This window comes from Solanum lycopersicum, chromosome 9, assembly GCF_036512215.1.
Source record: "Solanum lycopersicum chromosome 9, SLM_r2.1".
NCBI classification, from domain to species: domain Eukaryota; kingdom Viridiplantae; phylum Streptophyta; class Magnoliopsida; order Solanales; family Solanaceae; genus Solanum; species Solanum lycopersicum.
Genome location: NC_090808.1, coordinates 64424656 through 64446179, shown reverse-complemented (window position 1 = coordinate 64446179; position 21524 = coordinate 64424656). Strand labels below are relative to the sequence as shown.

Sequence of the window (21524 nt, the reverse complement as noted above, 5' to 3'; positions counted from 1 at the left end):
GCGTCTGACAAACTTTGGCTAACGTTTGCTATGGAGCACAATTAAATCAAATCCTAGCTACTTTATTTATTTTAGGTTATTAGTTTGCTATTATATACAATTTTCCCTTTAGTAAAAGGGAAAAGGCTCAAATATGTTATCGAATTTTTTAAAAATGCTCATTTATGACATTCGTTGAAAGTTTGGTTTATCTATGCAACTACCGTTCAAGAAAAGGCTCATTCATGCCATTATCTTTTAACAATGATTTTGCAAAACCATTTTTGACACGTGGCTAATTTTAATTCAGTCTCGTCATCAATTTTTTAAATTAAAAAAATCATAATTCTGAACAAAAATTGAATTTCTTTTTTGATTTTTTTAATTAAAAAAATTGATGATGTGGCCGAATTATGATTGGCCACATCATTAAATTTTTTAATAAAAAAATCAAAATTCTAAATAAAAATTGAATTTTTTTTTTTAAAAAAAAATTGATAACGTGGTCGAATTATGATTGGCCACGTGTCAAAAATGGTAATGCAAAATCACTGTTAAAAAATAATGACATGAATATGTTTTTCTTTAACCGTAGTGACATAAATGAGCCAAACTTTTAACTGATGGCATAAATGAGTTTTTACTAGAAATTAATGACATATTTGAGTCTTTTCCCTTAGTAAAATATGGGGAACATTACCTAAATATACCATCTATTTTGATTACATCCTCATAAATTTCCTACTCATTTGAAAAAATTATAAAAAAATTTGCTCACTTATTCTTGAGTACATCTCTTTACGAGATGTATTGATCGGATGTTTTATCCCAATTTATCAAGACGTATATGAGATATCAGGACGTTGAGTAATGTACTTGAAACTGAAATGTGATGTATCTGGGTATTGAATGAAGTATTCTAAACCAAGATATGATATATCGGGACTTTGAGGGATGTATCGAAAATCAGAAAGCGATGTATCGGAACGTTTTGAAATGTATTTGAATTTTTGTAATTTAAAAAAGAATAAGAATATAATATAACTAGCTCTTAACATTATAGGATTTGTAAGTTCTCAATAACAATCTCCTTTTTTTTCTTATAATTTATGATTTCGTTTAAACAAACTGTAAATCACATGAGAAAATATTAAATCACAATTTTTATTTTTATTTTGGAATTACTCAAATATTATATGACAATCTAATAATCATTTATCGGAGGTACATGAGATTGAGCAACATATCTACTATATCCTTCAACTGAAAAATGAATTTTAGTTGAATTTCTAGATCATAATTTGTTTTTCCTCAAAACACACATTAATATTTTTTTAAAATAATTACTCTATCTAAATTTATCTAAAAATATCTTATCAAACATAATCATTATATTTATAATTAAAAATTATATCATTAGGAATAAATTACGTACTTAATTAGTTAGGTTGTAGACAGGGAATCCGAACCGCACAACAGGTTGCAACTTGCAATTACTGTTCTATTGCGAGGTGCGCCATTCGTTTTATACAACAAAACCAGCAGCGCCGTAAGTTTTCACACTTTGCTAAGGAATGACGACAATTTTAATTTTGCATCATCTAACTTGTTTATTGTTTTTTTATAGAAAAAATAATTTTGCTCTTCACTTTTCAAAAATATTATTATTTTGTGGTCTAATTTAGTACTCAATAATTAATTATAATAATTTACTACTGTTAACTGGTCCATCTATCTGTTACCAAATTACTAGTGGAAATATCAACAAATGATTAAAAATCGATTGATTAGCTTACTACCATAATGCACGATGATTCAACTGAAATTTCGAGAATCAAAGTTCTAGAATTTTAATTTTTTTGATAATTTCAATGAGTAGAATAAATTTTTGCAACTCCGCGTTGCCTGGTCTTCATTCACCTTTTTGACAGACACAAAGTAATAATTATAAAAAAAAAAATTATATAACATGGAAATAAATCAACAATTAGTAGTATTTCTTACTAATAAAATAAAATAATTTTAATTCTCTTTTGAAAATCATTTTTCTCGTAAAAGTTACCAATAAAAGTCCTGGATAAACTCTTTATGAGGCTTGAAAAGTATTTTTTTTACATCTAGCCTTTGACTTTTAATTGTGAATTAGATCTAAAAACTAATTTAACACTATTAACTATTTTAAAAATCAGTATTTCTTCCCAAAATTAAACTAAAACTTTATTTTATTAATAAGGGCTCTCAAATTTGAATCTTATGTAATAAAATATAGTTCTAACAAAATAATTAAAAAAAAATATTTTTTAATAACAACATATCCAATATAATATTAATGAATTAGAAACATAGTTTTACACAATTGATTAAATTATAAAAACTCAATTCTTCCTAATTCGATAAAATAAAATTATGAAAAGTTTAAACAAAACAATAATTAAACTACATTATAACTTGGTTGTAGACGACTAACATCATCAAAACTCCAAAGCTCCATCGAGCCACCGCCCACGGCGGTCTCCGCCGCTGGATTCACCGTCGCCGCCACTGATTGCCCGTCAACATACGGTATTTCATAGAACTTCATCAATGACTCATAAGCCATCAGCTCATCAGAAAGTATCTGCACTTCATCCTCTGTTTTCTCCTCTTCCTCTACAACCCTGTTATTCAAATTTTTCACCATCTCCTCTCCTCCATCTTCAATTCCATTATAACTTGCAAATTCCATAACAGGTTCAACGTTCTCGATTGAGTAAAAGGGGTAACAGTTATTTGATTCTTGATTGTAAGTAACAGTAGTATCACAAGCAATGTTCAAGGGAGGGGGCTCTGGATGACTGTAGCAGTAATGGTCGTCATCTTCATTGGGGAAATTAACTTTAGCTTTCTTACCCCTGATTTTACGAGCTTCTCTATCATAAGCTCTTGCAGCTTCTTCAGCAGTGTTGAAAGTACCTAACCAAACCCTAACCCCTTTTCTCGGGTCACGAATTTCAGCAGCCCATTTACCCCATGGACGTTGTCTTATCCCTCTGTAAAGATTCTTCCTTTGCCTCTTCTTCATCTGCTCACCACCTGTTTGTTGAAATGCCTAAATGAGCATAAAAACAAAATCAACAAATTAAGCTTTATATATGATTAACTAGTACCTGTAGAGGGTCGAGCTCGTTTGGGGTTGAGAGGAACATTTTGGGTGGAAATTGGCCAGAAATCAGTCGGCCATAGGTCGGTGGATGACAAACGGCGGTCACGAGGAGGAATGATATCAGCAAGAATTGCACCACCACACATCTTAGTGTGATTTACTCAAAACAGCAGAAACAAAGAATATTGATTGATACAGAAATGAAAAATGTATAGAAAAGTTTTGTTTTAGTTTTAGTTTTGGTTTTGGTGTGGGGAGAAATGGGGAGGTATTTGTAGTGGTGGAGGGAGGGGGGTTGGTGATAAGTGATAACTCCCAAGTTGTGAAATTTCTTGTCGGGTACCTTTTACTTTGGGTTCTTTGAATTCTCTCTCACATCTATACACTACTACTAGTAGCCTACTTTTTCCATCGTTAAATAATAGTTGTTTACTATATTAATAATATGCGTTTGATTTTTTTTTAAGATGGTCGGTGAGAATTTTTTTAGTTTTGATTTTCAAAAAGTGTAATCGATTTGAATAAGAATAAATTTGATTTTTTTCTTTTTGATTTGGGTTTTTCTATTCGATTATATCAATGATTAGAAACATAATCAAAATTATATTTACAATTTGAAAAAAATAATAATAATGAATCTCTTAAATAATTTTTTTAATATTAATCAAGAGTAAAATGAAAAATATAAACTTAAAAGTATATCAATTATAGATGTGCAAACATTTAAAAATAAACTAAATTTTAATACAAGACAATAACTAAAAAGGGACAAAAATAATTAACTCCAAATTCATTCTATAATTAGAATATTTAGGAATAGAGGAAGCAATATTTTTTATGAACTATTTATTTTATTGTATTAAAATTACATTCATCGTAAAAAATTTAAGAAGAAAATGCATGAGTGTATGATCATAAAATTTTTAAATAATATTGTCGCTATAAAAAATGAACTGTGCGGAAAAAAAAAATGAAGTACGGAAATAAGTATTGACGATAAGAATATTTGTAAATTAAAATATTGATAATAAAAATATTTTTAAATTGAACTATAAATTAAAAATATTTTTATTCCTTTAACATATGACATTTTTGACCTTTTTCCTAGAGAAAATATCTACTGTACTGCATTACTGTTGATTTGAATTTACTTGGTGAACAAGTTGGGCTAACATAGATATCCAAAGGATAAAGCTAAACAAAATTGACAAGAATAATCTACGTATAAATATCCACATATAAAATTTGGTAAGGGAAATTAGTTCCGATACAAATAAAGTATTAGTATATAACAATAATATATTTATTATGATGTTATAAAAAAATAAAAAGATAAAAATTAAAAATGCATTTAAATTGTACTTTTTTTTTTGAGTTTCATATCTAAATTATTGAAAGTTTGAACTTCATACTTTTTAATTTTTTCATATTTCGTTAGTCAAATCCTTCGAAAAATCATCTCAAATTTTTATCAAACACGTCACACACACGTCATTAATTCTCTCACTTACCAAACATCTTTCTATTAATTTCTTCAATTCGAGCAGTACGTCAAAGAAAGGCGTAATTAATACATAATTAATTAACAGCTACAACTTAGTTTACTCTAAAAAAATATCAGTTAGATTGTGTTGATCTTCAAATTATCAGTTTTTATCATATAATATTATAATTAATGTTATGCTTTTTATTAATTTGTTGAAAACCTATGGACTTGGCATATTGTATTATGTAAACTTATTTGATAAACATTTTTGAGTGGTTGACTTGAACGTCTGTCGTCAAATAATATATCACATGCATGCATGCTCAGGGCGGAGCCATCTTGGTACAGGGGGTTCATCCGATTCTTTTTTGACGGAAAATTATATTATTTATATATAGTTAAACTAATATTTTATGTATATATTAGATGTTGAACCTCCTTCGTCTACTTCATCTACAAATTTTGAATCACTTATTGAAAATTCTGACTCCATTTTGATACAAGGGGTTCATTCGACCCTCCTTCGACGGAAAATTATATTATTTATATATGGTTAAACTAATATTTTATGTATATATTAGATGTTGAACCCCCTTCGACTAATTCATCTACAGATTTTGAATCTCTTATTGAAAATTCTGGCTCCATTTTGGTACAAGAGGTTCATTCGACCCTCCTTTGACGGAAAATTATATTATTTATATATGGTTAAACTAATATTTTATGTATATATTAGATGTTGAACCCCCTTCGACTACTTTAACTATAAATTTTGAACCCCTTATTGAAAAATTCTGACTCCATCACTATGCATGCTTGCTTTGAATTATGTAAGCCAGTCTGGTTTCCTCTAATTAATGACAATATATGAAGAAAAAATAGCTGATAACTTTCATAAATAGTCACATAATTAGGGTTATCAGAATTTTTTACCAAATCAGTAGGTCGTTATTTATATTAACTCACTAAAATAATACGTTTTTTTTAAAAAAATTAATGATTCAAAACTAAAGTAAACATAATTTACATTAATGTATTAGGAATTATTTTACTCGTAGTTACCAGTCCATTGAAAAATTGTGTAGGATTTGTCCTCTTTTAATTAGTATGTATGTATTCAGATGCGAAAAAAAGGGTTCAAAATCTGTAGAAATAGATTGCCGAAAGAGGTTCGATATCTATTATAAATATATATAAACTTATTTTAACCACGTATGAATAATATAATTTTTTCCACCGAAAGGAGGTTCGAATGAACTCTTTGTATATAGGTAGTTACACCCCTGTATGTATTTATTAGATTAAAAATAAAAACGAGATAAAGCTAAAGTAAACATTACTCGAAAGGTTTTTTTTTTCTTCAATAATTTGTAACTTTTATATTTATAGTTGAAAAGTTTATTTTATCATTTTCTTCTGTTGGTAAATATAGTTACTCATTTAGCACCAATAAAAATTATTTCCGCTCAGTTCTTCGAAAACAATGTCTCACTAAAGCATATAGTTAACGTTTCTTTTGAGTCAAGATCAAATCCTTTATTTGAGGAGTCCGAAACTCAAAGGGTAAAAAATATTAACAAAAATTCTAAAACGGTATATAAAATTTTATATAAACCAAAACGGTAAAATCGCTGCCGACGCAGCGATTTACTTCGACTGAAAAAGTAAAATCGCTGCTGAGGTAGCGATTTTGCCAAAAAAAAAAGAAATCGCTGCTCAAGCAGCGATTTCAAAATGTTTCTTCTTACAAATCGCTGCCAGGGCAGCGATTTAACATTACTTTTTAATTTTCTTTTTTTTTTAAAAAAATAAGGTATATCGCTGCTCTGGCAGCGATTTACGAAGAAAATTTTTTTTTCTTTAAAATCGCTGCCAGTGCAGCGATTTATAAAATAAAAAAAAAAATTTGCAATATAAATCGCTGCCTTAGCAGCGATTTATAAAAAAAAAGAAAATTTTTTGATATAAATCGCTGCTCTAGCAGCGATTTACACAAATAAAAAAAAATTTTTTTATGTAAATCGCTGCTATCAAATTTTTTTTTTTTTTATAAATCGCTGCTTAGGCAGCGATTTATTTAAAAAAAAAATAAATTTTGTTATTAAATCGCTGAGCAATTTTTTAAATAAAAAAAATTTAAAAAATGTTAACTTATGTATATAATTTATAAGAAAATATACATTATTTTTAAAAAATTAAAAATAACTAAATATATTTTCTTTCTTAAAAAAAAGATATTATATTGAATTTAAATTTAAATAATATTTGAATTCAAATAATTAATTTTTTTAAATAAAAAATTAAATGAGAAAAATTATTTAATTTTTTTTAAAACAAAATTATATACTTTTATATATATATATATATATATATATATATATATATATATATATATAAAGTGAAAAGGATCACATGACAATAGTAAAATTTTTTGTTTTTATTGTATAATTTGAAGAAAATTTTCACAAGTTAAAGTGGATGACATCACAATAGTAAACCTTTGTTTTTATTGTAAGTTTTAAAAAAAATATTCACATGTAAATAGTACATCATACTTTGAATTCTATAAATTGGTACTTCAATTTTTCATACTTTGAATTCTATAAATTGGTAGTTCAATCTTCCAATCCAATCTACTTTCAATCTTCCACAATCTTAAAATTCTTGTTATTCTTCAAATTTTCTAAAGTTTTTAAAAACATTTTCCTTATAAGGTGAGTTTAAATTTATTTTATTTTTAATTTATTTTAATTAATTTTATACTTTTATATGATATTGTTGATATATTCAATCGTTTGATACTTATATTAATGTTAATTTTTATTTTTATTTTTTGTGTATAGATATGGATCCATCAAATTTATACGTACATCCTGGTCCAGTAGAGCATGATGTATTAAAAATTCAAGTTCATCATCGTTCCGAAGGAATTTGGAATGGTAGCATAAAAGAAGAGAGATGTTGCTTATATACGCGTCGTGGTGATATTGAATTTTGGCAACATTTAAAATATCATCCATTACATTCTCGCATCCTTCAATATTTTGAAAATTGTAGATTTAAAGGAATTCTTGATGTTGGATGTGTGTCGTATGACTCCGGATTAATTTCTGCTTTAATTGAAAGGTGGCGTCCGGAAACTCATACTTTTCACATGCGAACTGGCGAGGCTACCATAACTTTACAAGATATTGAAATTTTATTCGGAATGGTAGTAGATGGTAGTCCTATAATTTTAAATGGAGCTGATTCTTTAGGGATTATAGGTAGACAAGAAATGATTTTTCAATTAACAGGATGGTTACCCGATACTAGTTGTTTTTCTGGTGTTAGTAGATTGTCAACATATAAATTGATTGAGTATATCGAAGGTTTGGAAGTTATTAACGATAACTCAACTGAGCATGAAGTTCAACAAAGATTTAGATTATATTTATTATGGTTATGTGGTGGATCAATATTTCCGGATAAATCTAATAATAAGATTAATTTGGACATTTTGATTGACATGAGAAATTTAGATTTAATGTCAACTCAAGCATGGGGATCGGCCGCATTATCATATTTGTATAATTGTTTATGCCGTGCGTCAATGAAAAAATCAAATGAAGTTTGTGGATTTCTCTCTTTAGTGCAGGTATACATATTTTTTTGATTAAATATTTTTTATATACTAGTAATATGCACTTTTAAATTTAAGTGCATTATAAGTAATGGTGAATTTATTTATTGTAGATTTGGGCATGGGAAAGAATTATTCCCCTGCAACCATTGCCAAAGCCTCTAAGAACCAATCAATTTGAGGCTTTAACTGCACTTGCACGTAAATGGACGCGACGTAGAAATCATCAAAATGAGGCACGAACTGTAATCGGTGTGATTAGGGATGTACTTGATAATCTAACTGATGAACAGGTATTTAATATTATTAGTATCTTATACTTTTCATATTTTATTTTATTTTAAATAAGAATATATTTTTTTCTGCCAATGTTGTTTTTATAATTATCTTACTTAATTATTTTTTTATAGTTTATTTGGCAGCCTTATTCGGAAGATGTTATTAATGGATTGCCTGAGTGGTGTCGGTCAGGACAACGTGTCTGGATGGCACAGGTGCCACTGATTTATGGAATTTATCGTGAGTGGCACATGGTTGATCGTGTTGTGAGACAGTTCGGTTATTTACAACATATTCCTGGACTGTGTACCCAATTTTCCGAATATCATTTTAAGCGTGATAAACGATCAAAAATAAAACAAGAAGATATAGATGTATTTATCTATACACAATATTTATGGGAACAACGTCAAAATCGTATATTTCGACCTCCATTTGTAAGTGATCAAACAGATTACTTCCGTTGGTACATGAGGCATACCCGCATGGTCATTGGAAATCCACAACATGTTGTACAAAAAGGGTATCAACACATGGCAGGAAGACATGAGGCATTAGTATGTATATTACATAAATTTCAAATTATTATGTCAATCTTTAATAATTTTTTTTATTAATATTTGTTTATTCATTATAGGCTAGAGGTCATGAAATGCAGTATCGTCGAGCTCGGATGATTGAAAATGATGAAAATCAATCTAATGAAATGAGACAATATGCAGCGGAAGTCGCTCGTATTTCAATGGAGTCAATGAATGCGGCCTTTCAGGGAACGCGATTGAGCTTTGATCATGATTACAATCCTCCCACTCAATACGATGAACCACCACCAGTACAAGTATCTCGCCGATCACGACAAACAACACCGAGAGAGGGTGCTCGTCGAGGTAGAAGGACCACTAGTGAAACAGCTGATTTTTCTGCAGGGCCCTCTAACACTAATGTGGCGACTCCCGAGCCTTATTATCCCACATTTGATTTTTCTGTAGGGCCCTCTAACACTAATCCGAATTTTTCTAGTCAGCAAACAGTTGGTTTTGTAACTCCGCAGGTTCCAATATCTGGGTTTGCACAATTTAGTGGTTCTCAATATGGTTTTCAACATGGTATGCGTGAATTTCCGATACATAATTCCACCAATTCTCCATTTGGTGGAAGATTGAATTTTTCGAATGTAAGTATAATTATTTTCATACAATTTTTTTAACTTTTTATAATTTTTTTTTATTTTTATTGCATGTTTATTTGATTATATTATGTTATATTGTATTATAGGTAACTGCGTTTGATGATTCAAGATTTAATGCTGGGGCTTCACAAAATTTAGTTCTTAATAGACAAAATCCACCTCGGAGAACATCTAGGCTACACAAATCAACTAGATGTGGAACAGGCAGTCACTATCAAAATGAGGAAGATTTTGAAAATGAAGATGAAAATGAAGATGAGAATGAAGATGTAGAAGATTCGGATTCAGAAGAATAATTTTTTTTATGCACCTTTATTCTAAAAGGCTGAAGATTCGAATTTTGAAATATGTAAATTTTGTTGTTTCGTGCAAGTTTGAACAAAGTAATGAGATTATGTTTGAACAAGTTTGCAGGATTTACTTTTCTTTTTGTAATAGGTCAAATCAATACTTTTTATGTTATGTCAATCAATACTTTTTATATTAGGTCAAATCATTATTTTTAATAGAGTTCAAATCAGTAATATAATAATAATGTAAAGATATTATACGTACAATATTTAAAATGCACAAGACAAATTAAATTCATGTTAACAAATAAATATAAAAGATATATCATATGTCAAATCAATACTTTTTGTCAACATTTTTGTATGTTTGAACAAGTTTGCAGGATTTACTTTTTTTTATCTCAAATCAATACTTTTTGTCAACATTTTTGTATGTTTGAACAAGTTTGCAGGATTCACTTTTTTTTTATCATAAGTCAAATCAATACTTTTTATGTTAAGTCAAATCAATACTTTTTATATTAGGTAAAATCATTATTTTTTACGTACAATATTTAAAATGCGGAAGACAAATTAAATTCATGTCAACAAATAAATATAAAAGATATATCATAATATTAATAACAAGATAATAAAAACACATTAACCTTAAAAACATATACATTAAATTAAAAGGAGCTGGTGGCCAATACATTTCATCACCCACTGGATTAAATGTCTCACTGTATGTTCGTTTGTAATATTTTGCACTGTAGAATTTACTTACATAAGATTTTGGCTCGATTCCGCGAAGTCCACAAAATTTGATGGCATGCGAACAAGGCATATGATAGTTTCTCCATTTTCCACAAGAACATTTCTTACCTTTTGTAGTAACCTTGTGGACATTTCCACCTTTACCATCATGAGCAAAAGTAAGAATTTCAAAAACTCCATCACCTGTGTTGTAAGTCATCATATCTGTGTGCCCTTGAGCTCTTTGATAATAATCATTAAATTTTTTATCTATCGCAAGTGGCCATGGCATATTACTTTGAAGTAATGCAATTGCAAGATTGTTTCTTTCGACAAAACGATCAACGAGAGCTTTGAACGTCATTCGAACCATGGCAGTCACAGGAAGCCCCCGAGCTTTTTTCAATAAACCATTATATGACTCAGACACATTTGTCGTCATGGCACCCCATCTACGACCACCATCCTTATACATCGTCCATTTTTCCAAAGGAAATTCATTTAACCATTCATATGCTGCAGGAGACAATGTTTTGATTTGTTGCATCCGTTGCATAAACTTTTTCTCCTGATGCTCAGTAGCAGCCAACCACATTAGATTTTCGAGTTCACTATTTACAAATTTTTTATTAAAATTTGCTTTTAAGTGTCGAACACAAAATCTATGATATGTGTTGGGTGGACTCAACCAATCATAAGATTGAACGCACTGCAAGATTCCTTGATGACGATCAGAAATAAGACCAATTCCTTGTCGTTCACAAACTACATGTGTCCATAATAACTTGAGAAACCATGACCAAGACTCAAAACTCTCACGTGCAACTAAAGCATATGCAAGTGGAAAAATATTTCCATTCGCATCAATTCCAACCGCAATTAACAATTTGATATCATACAAACCATAAAGATGTGTGCCGTCGATAGAAATGACCGGCCTACAACTTTTGAAACCATCAATGCTCTGTTTAAAAGCCCAAAAAAGAAATTTAAAAATTTGCTCACCTTGCATTGTTGTAGAATGATGCTCCCACTCAATAATAGTGCCTGGATTGAATAATTGTAGTGCAGCCATGTATCGAGGTAATGCCTTAAATGAACTTTCAAAATCACCATAAACCATTCGAAATGCTTTTCTTCGACCTTTTTGTGCTTTTCTGTAACTAGGAGTATAGTGATGTTTTCCTTTGATAATTTCACGGATCATCTTAATATTTATGTCCGGATTTTGCATAACATATGGTATTAATGAAGTGGCAATCATGTTATCATTCAAATTGAAATGATCCTCCTTATAGTTATCTGTAAGACAAGTATGCGGTTCAATCATTTTACCTGTCTTCCACATACCGCTTGAAATCTCTCTAAACCGAATCATCCAATCACACCCTAACTCATGACGCTTGCAAATAACTTTCCAACTTTTACTTTTGGATTGATCACAAAGAAATTCTTTTTTAATAGCAAGACTATATGCTCTTACTGCAGATTTCATTTGCATCTTATTCATAAATAACATACCTAGTTGCATATACAAATTAAATTAATCAACATGCAATAAATAAATAAATAAACAACTATAAAATATTTAGTTTTCAACAATCGAACCTGACTGGATATGTTTAGGATTGTTTGAATTCCAAAGTGCCGTTCGAATGGAACCGTCATCTCTCGTGTACATAAAATCTCCTGCATTTTCGTCAGTGTGATCTAAGTATGGAATCGCTGTAGAATGATAATTAATACTTTGATCTTCAATGGATGCATTAGGTGCATTATCCACATTATCATCATCGCCGTCATACATATCATCACTGTCTGTTAATTCATGCTCGGAAGGTTCATCATTGTGCAACTCACCAACTCGTTCATCACCCATAACATTGTTATTTACAATTTGTGTACAATAACTCACTGCATTTTGAATTTGATCATACCTATAAAAATAATAATATAAATATATTACATATAAGAAAAATAATTTTTAAGAAATAAGAAAACATTACTTTATTTACCTATTAGTTGAATCCGATGAGAAACAATTCAAATAACTGAAATTTTGGCTAGACTCTCCCATAATATTCAAATGTTTTTACCTAAAATTGTTGGTAGATTGGAAGATTGAAAGTAATATGAATATGAAGGATAAGTTCCAATTTATAGAATTGAAAGTCTCATGTACTATTTACATGTGAACTTCTTCAACTATTTACGATAAAAAAACAAATTTTACTATTGTCATGTGATCCTTTTCACTTTATATAATTTTGTTTTAAAAAAAAATTAAATAATTTTTCTCATTTAATTTTAAATTAATTATTTGAATTCAAATATTATTTAAATTTAAATTCAATATAATATTTTTTTTAGAAAGAAAATATATTTACTTATTTTTAATTTTTTTAAAATAATGTATATTTTCTTATAAATTATAAACATAAGTTAACATTTTTAAAATTTTTTTTTATTTAAAAAATTGCTCAGCGATTTAATAACAAAATTTTTTTTTTTTTTTTATAAATCGCTGCACTGGCAGCGATTTTAAAGAAAAAAAATTTTTTCTTCGTAAATCGCTGCCAGAGCAGCGATATACCTTATTTTTTTTAAAAAAAAAGAAAATTAAAAAATAATGTTAAATCGCTGCCCTGGCAGCGATTTGTAAGAAGAAACATTTTGAAATCGCTGCTTGAGCAGCGATTTCATTTTTTTATTAAAAAAAAAATTTTTTGGCAAAATCGCTGCCTCAGCAGCGATTTTACTTTTTCAGTCGAAGTAAATCGCTGCGTCGGCAGCGATTTTACCGTTTTGGTTTATATAAAATTTTATATACCGTTTTGGAATTTTTGTTAATATTTTTTACCCTTTGAGTTTCGGACTCTTTATTTGAGTATGATTGGGTTTTGGGTATAGCCTAGTGAATCGAGCGTACTATTTTCTAACTTTATATGATTTTTTCTTCTTTTATAATATTTTTTTTTGATAATATTAATCTCGTTTAAAGTATATTCACTTAATAATATTTCAAAACAAAAAAGGAAAAAGGATCCACACATTGTCAAAACACAAACTTCAAATTAAATGATGCTCCCATTTTCTTGCATACAAATAAATCATCAAAAAGTTTGCAAATTACAACAAAAAAAAACAATTAAAAATGTCAAATTTCATGGATGATAAATTATTAATATAAAAAAAATTGATCTAATAACCCCCTTCACGTTTGTAGTAATTGGATTTAGTATAATCAGCATCATCATCACCATCATCTTCGGAAGTGTAAACAAAAGGTGCAACGGAGTACAACACTGTTTTCTTCTCAGCATATTCATTGAGTAATCGATAAGAAGTAAGAATAGCTCCAGTTATACCATTATTTTCATCAGTAGGTACATCACATTCTTCAAGTGAAGAGCTTTCTAAGAAGGCTTTGCATTGTGTAATTGTGCATGATTGATCATATTCTTTGAGCTCATTTAGTGAAAATACTGCGTAGTAATAACCTTTTGCGTCCGATTGGTAACTTGAGAAGGAGAATGGAGCGGTTTCGTGTCCGTGTTTTTCCGTGCCTAGACATGTTATCCTTGCTACAGCTCCTGTAAAACGTAACAAGGATGAAAGGATTTAACTTATACATACTGATAGTTTAGTGTAATGGAATTCATTGTATCAGCTCCTGTAGGATGTAACAAGGATGAAAGGATTTAACTTATACGTACTGATAGTTTAATGTAATGGAATTCATTGTAACATGTTTTCATGTTGTGTTATCTTCTAGATTGCTATTTCCTGATTTGTTTCAATTTGTAGGAATGTTATCTTTCCTAATTTAGTGAGTACTCTTTTTAAGTTCAGTGTTACACGTTACATGTTTAATAATAGGAGATCATACGATATTTTTAGTATATTATACCTATTTTTAATTTAAGATCACAAGATGAAATAATAGCGTTAGGTATAACCAAGAAAAAGCAAATATTGAAACACGATAAGTCATATAACGAATTAAAGAGAAATATATCAAAATAGGTGTCTAAAATGAACAAAGCTTGGTTAAAGTATCTAAGTGAAAATTCGTGTCAACTTTAGGGGGTCACCGATGGTCAGCCTTGCTAAAAATAACCATGTGTATGTTATATATGTTAAAGCTAACAAAGCAAATATTAAAACACGATAAGTCAGATAACAAATTAAAGAGAAATATATCAAATAACATAATAATTTAGCATAGATTAATCAATCAACCTACATCTACAAATAAAAATGTGCAATCCATCGTATAAAATATGGAGAGAAATAACTAGCAAAACAATGGCTAGCTAAATTGTGGATGTTACCGAGTAATCAGGAAGGAACTCAATTTATAAAGTTCAAAACCTTTTCTAATGAGAAACATAAATAAATTATCCAAATATGAGAAATTAATATTTTCTTTTTTAGGGAGTGAGTTTAAAACAATATTAAGCGACAAATATAATTTTTAAAGCAAAACAATAAAATTCATCACTAACTATTTTTTAGCGACAGATTTCTGTTAGCTACGAGCAAAATATCAATAGATCATCGACGAAATTCGTAGCAATTTGACCAATCACTTACCCTTAAGTGGAATGTGTTTAGATCCAGATTTGCAATAAATCATTCCTTGAACAGCAATAATATTTGCTTCTGGAACTAATCCCTTTGTATGCACATCCTTCTTGTATGTTTTTGGGGCATCATTGCCATAACTATTTTCATAATTGTTATTTGCAGAAGCAATAGTAGCTGCTGCTACAATTGACAAAACAATGCAAAATACTGGCAAATTTTTGTTTGAAGCCATTAATGAATTTTTATTTTTGATTAATTGATATGATTTGGGCTTTGTTGTTCAAAGCTTAATATATAGTAGAAAAAAATTGTCACACTTTTTGGTGATGTGCACGTATTAGCATTAGAGGGTTGCACGATTAAATGATTTGTGAACCACTAACTTATTTAATGATCATTTCAACTTACTATTATATGGATTTAAATTATATATATAATATGATATTTTACTTAGATTATTTATGTTGGTTTGATGTAATTTTAATTAAAAAAATTATTTTACTAGATTAGTCTTAATAATGATGTTTTGAAATTCTGAATTTAACTATTACTTCAGGTGGTAATTTCTTTCGTCTCAATTTATGTGATGTTATTTGAATTCAGGATTCTAATGAAATTTTCTTGGACCATTCCTTACGTCTTTAAAATATTTTGAATTGTTATTATGTTTTACGTATAGCTTCTAAAAATAAAAAATTTATTTCAAAAATTTAATTATTTCAGGAATGAATTTACAAATCAAATAAATGTTTTGATTCTTGGATTTTGTATTGTGCCACATACATTTGGACGAATGGGGTATTTTTACTAAGGGGAGTATGAATAAAAAGTAATAAAACTCTCTTGATTTTTAAAAAATGGACAAATAAAAAAAAATATTTTTAATATATGGGTAAAGTATAATGAAATGGAAGAAGTAATTGATATAACTTATTCACATTAGGCATTGACACCAACCAAATGAATGAAAGAGTTGTGTCATTAATTTGAACTTTTTATTCGGTATCTGGAATCTGTTAAACGGTCTCATTAATAAAGATTCACACTGAAAAGTCTCACTTTGAGGCATAAAAGACGCCCTACCAAAGGCGATATTTCAAACCCAACGAATTATACAATTGCGAATTATACAATTGCAGTGAAATACAATTTTCTCTAGCTTTATACAACAAAAGTGTATATATTGTGTTTCTGTTTTTGTATAAAGCGAGAAAAACATATATCTTTCTGCTATAAACTTATAATTATGCAATATACATACATTTTAATTCGATTCAACTATAGGCAAAGCAAATTATACAATTGCAGCGAAATAGGCCAGCGAATTATACAATTTAGGCCAACGAATTATACACTTGTATATGTATAGCGAATTATACAGTTTTTATGTTTGCTATGGAGCGCAATTATGCAAAGCTTGCTATATTATACAAATATGAATTTTTTGTTTGCTATATGTGAAAGTTAAATTGTATATAATAGCAAACTAATAACCTAAATTAAATGGAATAGCTAGGGTTTGATTTAATTGTGCTCCATAGCAAACGTTGGCAAAAATTTGCCAGGCGTATCTCTCCCAAAAGTCTCGCTCGCCACTCTCCCATTCTCGCCTCTCTCGCTTTATACACAGAAGTGTATAATTTCTATTTCTGTTTTGTATAAAGCGAGAGAAAATTGTATATACACATGCAAAAATGTATATCTTCGTGTTATACACTTAATTATACAATTTACAAACATTTAACTTCATAATATTGCAGAGAAAAAGGCCAAATAATTATACAATTGTGAATTATACAATTGCAGTGAAATACAATTTTTTCTAGCTCTATACAACAGAAGTGTATATATTGTGCTTCTGTTTTTGTATAAAGCGAGAAAAACATATATCTTCTTGCTATACACTTATAATTATGCAATATACATACATTTTAATTCGATTCAACTATATGCAAAGCTAATTATACAATTGCAGCGAAATAGGCCAGCGAATTATACAATTTAGGCCAGCAAATTATACAATTTTAGGCCAGCGAATTATACACTTGTATATGCATAGCGAATTATACAGTTTTTATGTTTGCTATGGAGCGCAATTATGCAAAGTTTGCTATAGCATACAAATATGAATTTTTTGTTGCTATATGTGAAAGTTAATTTTCATATATAGCAAACAAAAAATTCATATTTGTGTGCTATAGCAAACTTTGCATAATTACGCTCCATAGCAAACATAAAACTGCATAATTTGCTATACATATACAATTGTATAATTCGCTGGCCTAAATTGTATAATTCGCTGGCCTATTTCGCTGCAATTTTATAATTTGTGTTGCATACAGTTGAATCGAATTAAAATGTATGTATATTGCATAATTATAAGTGTATAGCAAGAAGATATATGTTTTTCTCGCTTTATACAAAAACAGAAACACAATATATACACTTCTGTTGTATAAAGCTAGAGAAAATTGTATTTCACTGCAATTGTATAATTCGTTGACCTTTTTTATCTGCAATATTAGAAGCAAAATGTTTGTAAATTGTATAATTAAGTGTATAACACGAAGAAATACATTTTTGCATGTGTATGTACAATTTTCTCTCGCTTTATACAAGACAGAAACAGAATTATACACTTCTGTGTATAAAGCGAGAGAGGCGAGCGAGAATGGAGAGTGGCGAGCGAGATTTTTGGGAGAGAGACGCTGGTAAATTTTAGTTAATGTTTGCTATGGAGCACAATTAAATCAAACCCTAGCTATTCCATTTAATTTAGGTTATTAGTTTCCTATTATATACAATTTTCCCTATTTTTTATAGGGAAAAATATGCGTATAAGCAAACATATACTAGTTAATAAGATTGTGCATCGGACCTGAATGAACCGTCAAGGATTGAACGGCATCAGGATGAATCAAACTGGAATTATCAGGATAGAAACTCGATTCCGCCCTGTCCCGCTATATACCAATATAGAACCAGGACGAACCAGAATGGACCGAAACGAAACAGACGACGCGTATAGCTATTTCAAATAATAATAATTTTTTTTGAGTCATTTGTAATGTATCAGACAATCAAAGAATGTATTCGAGAGTTTTTTTTAAAAATAAAATATAATTAATGAGATTTTCGTAATTTATACTTAAAAAAATATGTACAAGACAGATGGACCAAATTTAATGAAATAGCCAACCAAAACGTATGGCCATTGGACTAGCACCTAAAGTTTGGTTGTTGGCTTGGCTACTTGCTACAAAATGGATTGAAAATAACCGAATTATTTGGTAAAAATTAGGTGCCATGGACAATTTTTTACTTGCTTATTACTTTCTCGTTTCGTTATTTTGTCCTACTTTTTTTTAGCCCTTTTTAAATTATTATTTTTCCTTTCTAATAACGCAGATGATAGGTATAAAATTACAAGATGAAATGATAATTTGATATATTTAACATATTTTTATTATTTTTTAACTCTGTGCTAAATCAAATAGGATAAACAAATTGTAACATAGAAAACAATAATATTTAGCGGCCATTGAAAATTGGAACAATATTAATATAAAAATCTCTACTAAACTAAAAGTATGATAATTTATTTATTTTTCAATGGTGTAGATCCTAAATTTAAAAGGGAAGTAAAATTAGCCAATTTGATTTTGAATACTTCTTCTTTTAACGTTTCGTAAAAAGTTATTTTCTAACTTATCTTCACAATTAATTAGGATGGTTTTGATAAATGAGGATTTTTGGGGGTACTCCGGACAAATTGATATTTATCGTGATTAAAATAAATAAATAAATAAATTAATTAATTAATTAATTTAAAGCGGGTTCAATTGTGTTATTAATTCTTTTGTCCTCCCCTATATATATATATATATATTTTAATTTATAATATTTTTAATTATGACAATAATAGTGATGAATATTTATATATATATATATATATATATATATATATATATATATATATATATATATATAAATATCTATTTAATTTATAATATTTTTAATTATGACAAATAATAGTGATGAATATTATTATGTGGAGAGGAAGATCAAAGATTATTCTGTAAGAAAATTCATTCAAAAAGAGAGATATGTGAGAGTTTGCCCTATTTTATTTTTTTGTTATTTATTTATCATAATTAGAATAATTTTATTGGTAAAAGGACATTTTCATATTTGATATTATACAGATAGGGATAATGCACAAGTATCTCGTTAATCTATGCCTAAAATCTCAGAGACATAATTATACTATATTAAGATTCTATTATCTCCTGAATTTATTTTATTAATAATTTTTCATTACTTTTCGGCCTACGTGGCACTAGTTTGAAAAAAATATCAATACGCGCTGGACCCACAAGATAGTGCCACGTGGGTCGAAAAGGGGTAGAAAATTATTCATAAAATAAGTTCAGGAGGGTAATAGGACCTTAGTATAGTATACACGTGTCTCTGAGATTTCGAAAATAGGTTGAGGGGGTACTTGTGCATTATCCCATACAAATATGATAATTTTGAACCCCCACATGAACAAGAAGCAAGTTGTAGTTAATGGTAGATCTCCTTTTAAATTGGTTCGTGCATCCAAGCTTATTCACACGTTTATACTTTTATTTTTTGAATTTCTATGAATGAAAATCCTGGATCCGTTAGTGATTCACGTCCAGAGTTCGAATCGCATTGACCTACTTACTTTTTGTACTTATAAACTATATATACTACTTCCTTGGAATTGTATTTATTGACTTATTTACACGTGTATATTTTTATTTTTCGAACCTCCTAAATGAAAATCTTGAATCCCCAACTGGTTATGCGGACGAATTTTATTGGGAAATTTAGGTGTCACATGCCTTTTGAAATTGTATTAATATGTATTTAAATATTTGATCTAGTCAACTGTGAGGCGGGTTTTGATTAATAGTTGTTCATTTAAATCAAATGAGAAAAGTCAATATGGATAGATTAGGTAGGAAACTCGCCAAAAACGTGCTTTTAACCATTAACTCTGAATAAAATAACTATTCAATGAAAGATTATATCTTAAGATGTAAATAAAAGTATAACAGTCAAAAACTTCTCTTATCAATATTTTCTTAAAATACATGTAAAAGAAAAAAACAATAGATAATTTAAGACTGACAGAATATGCACGATTGGGGGCGAGTGTTTAGTATTCTGTTCGGATTTTTCAAATTTCAGATTCAGTAATTCGATACTTGATAATTAAAAGTAGATGTCAAATGCCAAATGCCAAATTTTTAATCAAAGATAAAATTAAGTAACTTTTTCTTGTGATGTTACTGTTATGAGTTCACATTTAATAAAAAAAAGGTTTTGGTTTATATTTTTAAGACTATAAATAGTCAAAGCACTATCTTTATCAAGGTCGAATTCATTGATGACAATCTAAAGTGGACATCTATTTTCACTTAGATAACTTAACTAGGCGTTGTTCATTTTACACACTTCATGTCATGTCTTATTGTATTATTTTATACTTTTTCATACTTATTGATTATGTATCAAAGTGACTAATTAAATGAGCAACATTTATATTGAAAATAATTTAAATAATGAATTTTGAGTAGGAAACAAAACGGCCAGTCACTCAGTGACATAGTGACATGCGTCATTTTAAAATCCAAATAATTCAAAAAAGAAAAAGGAAAAGAGAAATAACACACGGCCCATCCAGATTATTTTCTCCAGCACCCACCCCTAAATCCTTAATTATAGTTTGATCTATTATAATAGTAGTTGTTTTTCTTTTAACTAATTACCACCATCGGATCTACTTCTTGCTAGAAGGAGTTTAAGTTTTGAAAGATGTTCATTAAAAAATGACGAAGGAAAAGAAAAAATAAAAAATAAAATAAAGATAATTAAATAAGCTCTTAACATATTAACAACAAGTCATGAGTGTGATACGTTTATTGTGTCACATCAACAAAAAGTATTAAACTAACGCAACATGATACAATATAAAATTTATAAAATAAATAAAATCTTATTAATATAGATATATAAAATCAATATTAACTTTAAGTAAATCAGCAATAGACTTAATATCAACTTTAGGTGGCCAGCAATAAAATAGATCCTTTAATGTTAGTTATTTTTAAAGCATGTGGAGCTTTTCCTTGTGATGGCTGATGGGCTAATATTACTAGCTCACATGTCAAAAACAAAGT

At 28.7% G+C, this 21524-nt stretch overlaps 5 protein-coding genes and 1 long non-coding RNA gene across 6 annotated transcripts; 2 read left to right on the top strand and 4 right to left on the bottom strand.

Annotated features, from left to right (window-relative positions):
• Positions 1–2284: 2284 nt before the first annotated feature.
• On the bottom strand, positions 2285–3420 carry ERF2 (ethylene response factor 2). Its single transcript, NM_001247379.2, is given in 2 exon segments — positions 2285–3051; positions 3126–3420. Coding segments are annotated over 2 exon segments (783 nt in total). The 5' UTR covers positions 3268–3420; the 3' UTR covers positions 2285–2410.
• A 4319-nt stretch (positions 3421–7739) lies between these two features.
• LOC138338644 (serine/threonine-protein phosphatase 7 long form homolog) lies at positions 7740–8865 on the top strand. Its single transcript, XM_069289622.1, has 4 exons — positions 7740–8244; positions 8343–8522; positions 8640–8812; positions 8844–8865. Exons 1-4 carry the CDS (start codon positions 7762–7764, stop codon positions 8863–8865), a joined length of 858 nt encoding a protein of 285 aa, XP_069145723.1. The 5' UTR covers positions 7740–7761.
• Positions 8866–8896: 31 nt separating this feature from the next.
• On the top strand, positions 8897–10158 carry LOC138338139 (uncharacterized). The gene is made up of 3 exons (XM_069288839.1): positions 8897–9065; positions 9146–9682; positions 9784–10158. The coding sequence occupies exons 1-3, from the start codon at positions 8979–8981 to the stop codon at positions 9991–9993; spliced, it is 834 nt and encodes a 277-aa protein (XP_069144940.1). The 5' UTR covers positions 8897–8978; the 3' UTR covers positions 9994–10158.
• A 471-nt stretch (positions 10159–10629) lies between these two features.
• Positions 10630–12052, bottom strand: LOC138338643 (uncharacterized). The gene is made up of 2 exons (XM_069289621.1): positions 10852–12052; positions 10630–10634 (listed from the first exon to the last, which is right to left on the bottom strand). The coding sequence occupies exons 1-2, from the start codon at positions 12050–12052 to the stop codon at positions 10630–10632; spliced, it is 1206 nt and encodes a 401-aa protein (XP_069145722.1).
• A 149-nt stretch (positions 12053–12201) lies between these two features.
• LOC138338145 (uncharacterized) lies at positions 12202–12756 on the bottom strand. The gene is made up of 2 exons (XR_011211506.1): positions 12331–12756; positions 12202–12243 (listed from the first exon to the last, which is right to left on the bottom strand). It is a non-coding gene; the product is annotated as an uncharacterized lncRNA (long non-coding RNA).
• Positions 12757–13774: 1018 nt separating this feature from the next.
• On the bottom strand, positions 13775–15574 carry LOC101257107 (protein SEED AND ROOT HAIR PROTECTIVE PROTEIN-like). The gene is made up of 2 exons (XM_004247485.4): positions 15319–15574; positions 13775–14315 (listed from the first exon to the last, which is right to left on the bottom strand). The coding sequence occupies exons 1-2, from the start codon at positions 15542–15544 to the stop codon at positions 13924–13926; spliced, it is 618 nt and encodes a 205-aa protein (XP_004247533.2). The 5' UTR covers positions 15545–15574; the 3' UTR covers positions 13775–13923.
• Between the last annotated feature and the right edge of the window lie 5950 nt (positions 15575–21524).

Coding starts and splice junctions, on each gene's coding strand:
- LOC138338644 (XM_069289622.1), top strand. CDS start 7,762: ATGCGAACTGGCGAGGCTACCATAACTTTACAAGATATTGAAATTTTA. Junction 8,245..8,342: donor GATTTCTCTCTTTAGTGCAG/GTATACATATTT, acceptor TATTTATTGTAG/ATTTGGGCATGGGAAAGAAT. Junction 8,523..8,639: donor ATAATCTAACTGATGAACAG/GTATTTAATATT, acceptor ATTTTTTTATAG/TTTATTTGGCAGCCTTATTC.
- LOC138338139 (XM_069288839.1), top strand. CDS start 8,979: ATGAGGCATACCCGCATGGTCATTGGAAATCCACAACATGTTGTACAA. Junction 9,066..9,145: donor CAGGAAGACATGAGGCATTA/GTATGTATATTA, acceptor TATTCATTATAG/GCTAGAGGTCATGAAATGCA. Junction 9,683..9,783: donor GAAGATTGAATTTTTCGAAT/GTAAGTATAATT, acceptor ATTGTATTATAG/GTAACTGCGTTTGATGATTC.
- LOC138338643 (XM_069289621.1), bottom strand. CDS start 12,052: ATGATTGAACCGCATACTTGTCTTACAGATAACTATAAGGAGGATCAT.
- LOC101257107 (XM_004247485.4), bottom strand. CDS start 15,544: ATGGCTTCAAACAAAAATTTGCCAGTATTTTGCATTGTTTTGTCAATT. Junction 14,316..15,318: donor TAAACACATTCCACTTAAGG/GTAAGTGATTGG, acceptor TACGTTTTACAG/GAGCTGTAGCAAGGATAACA.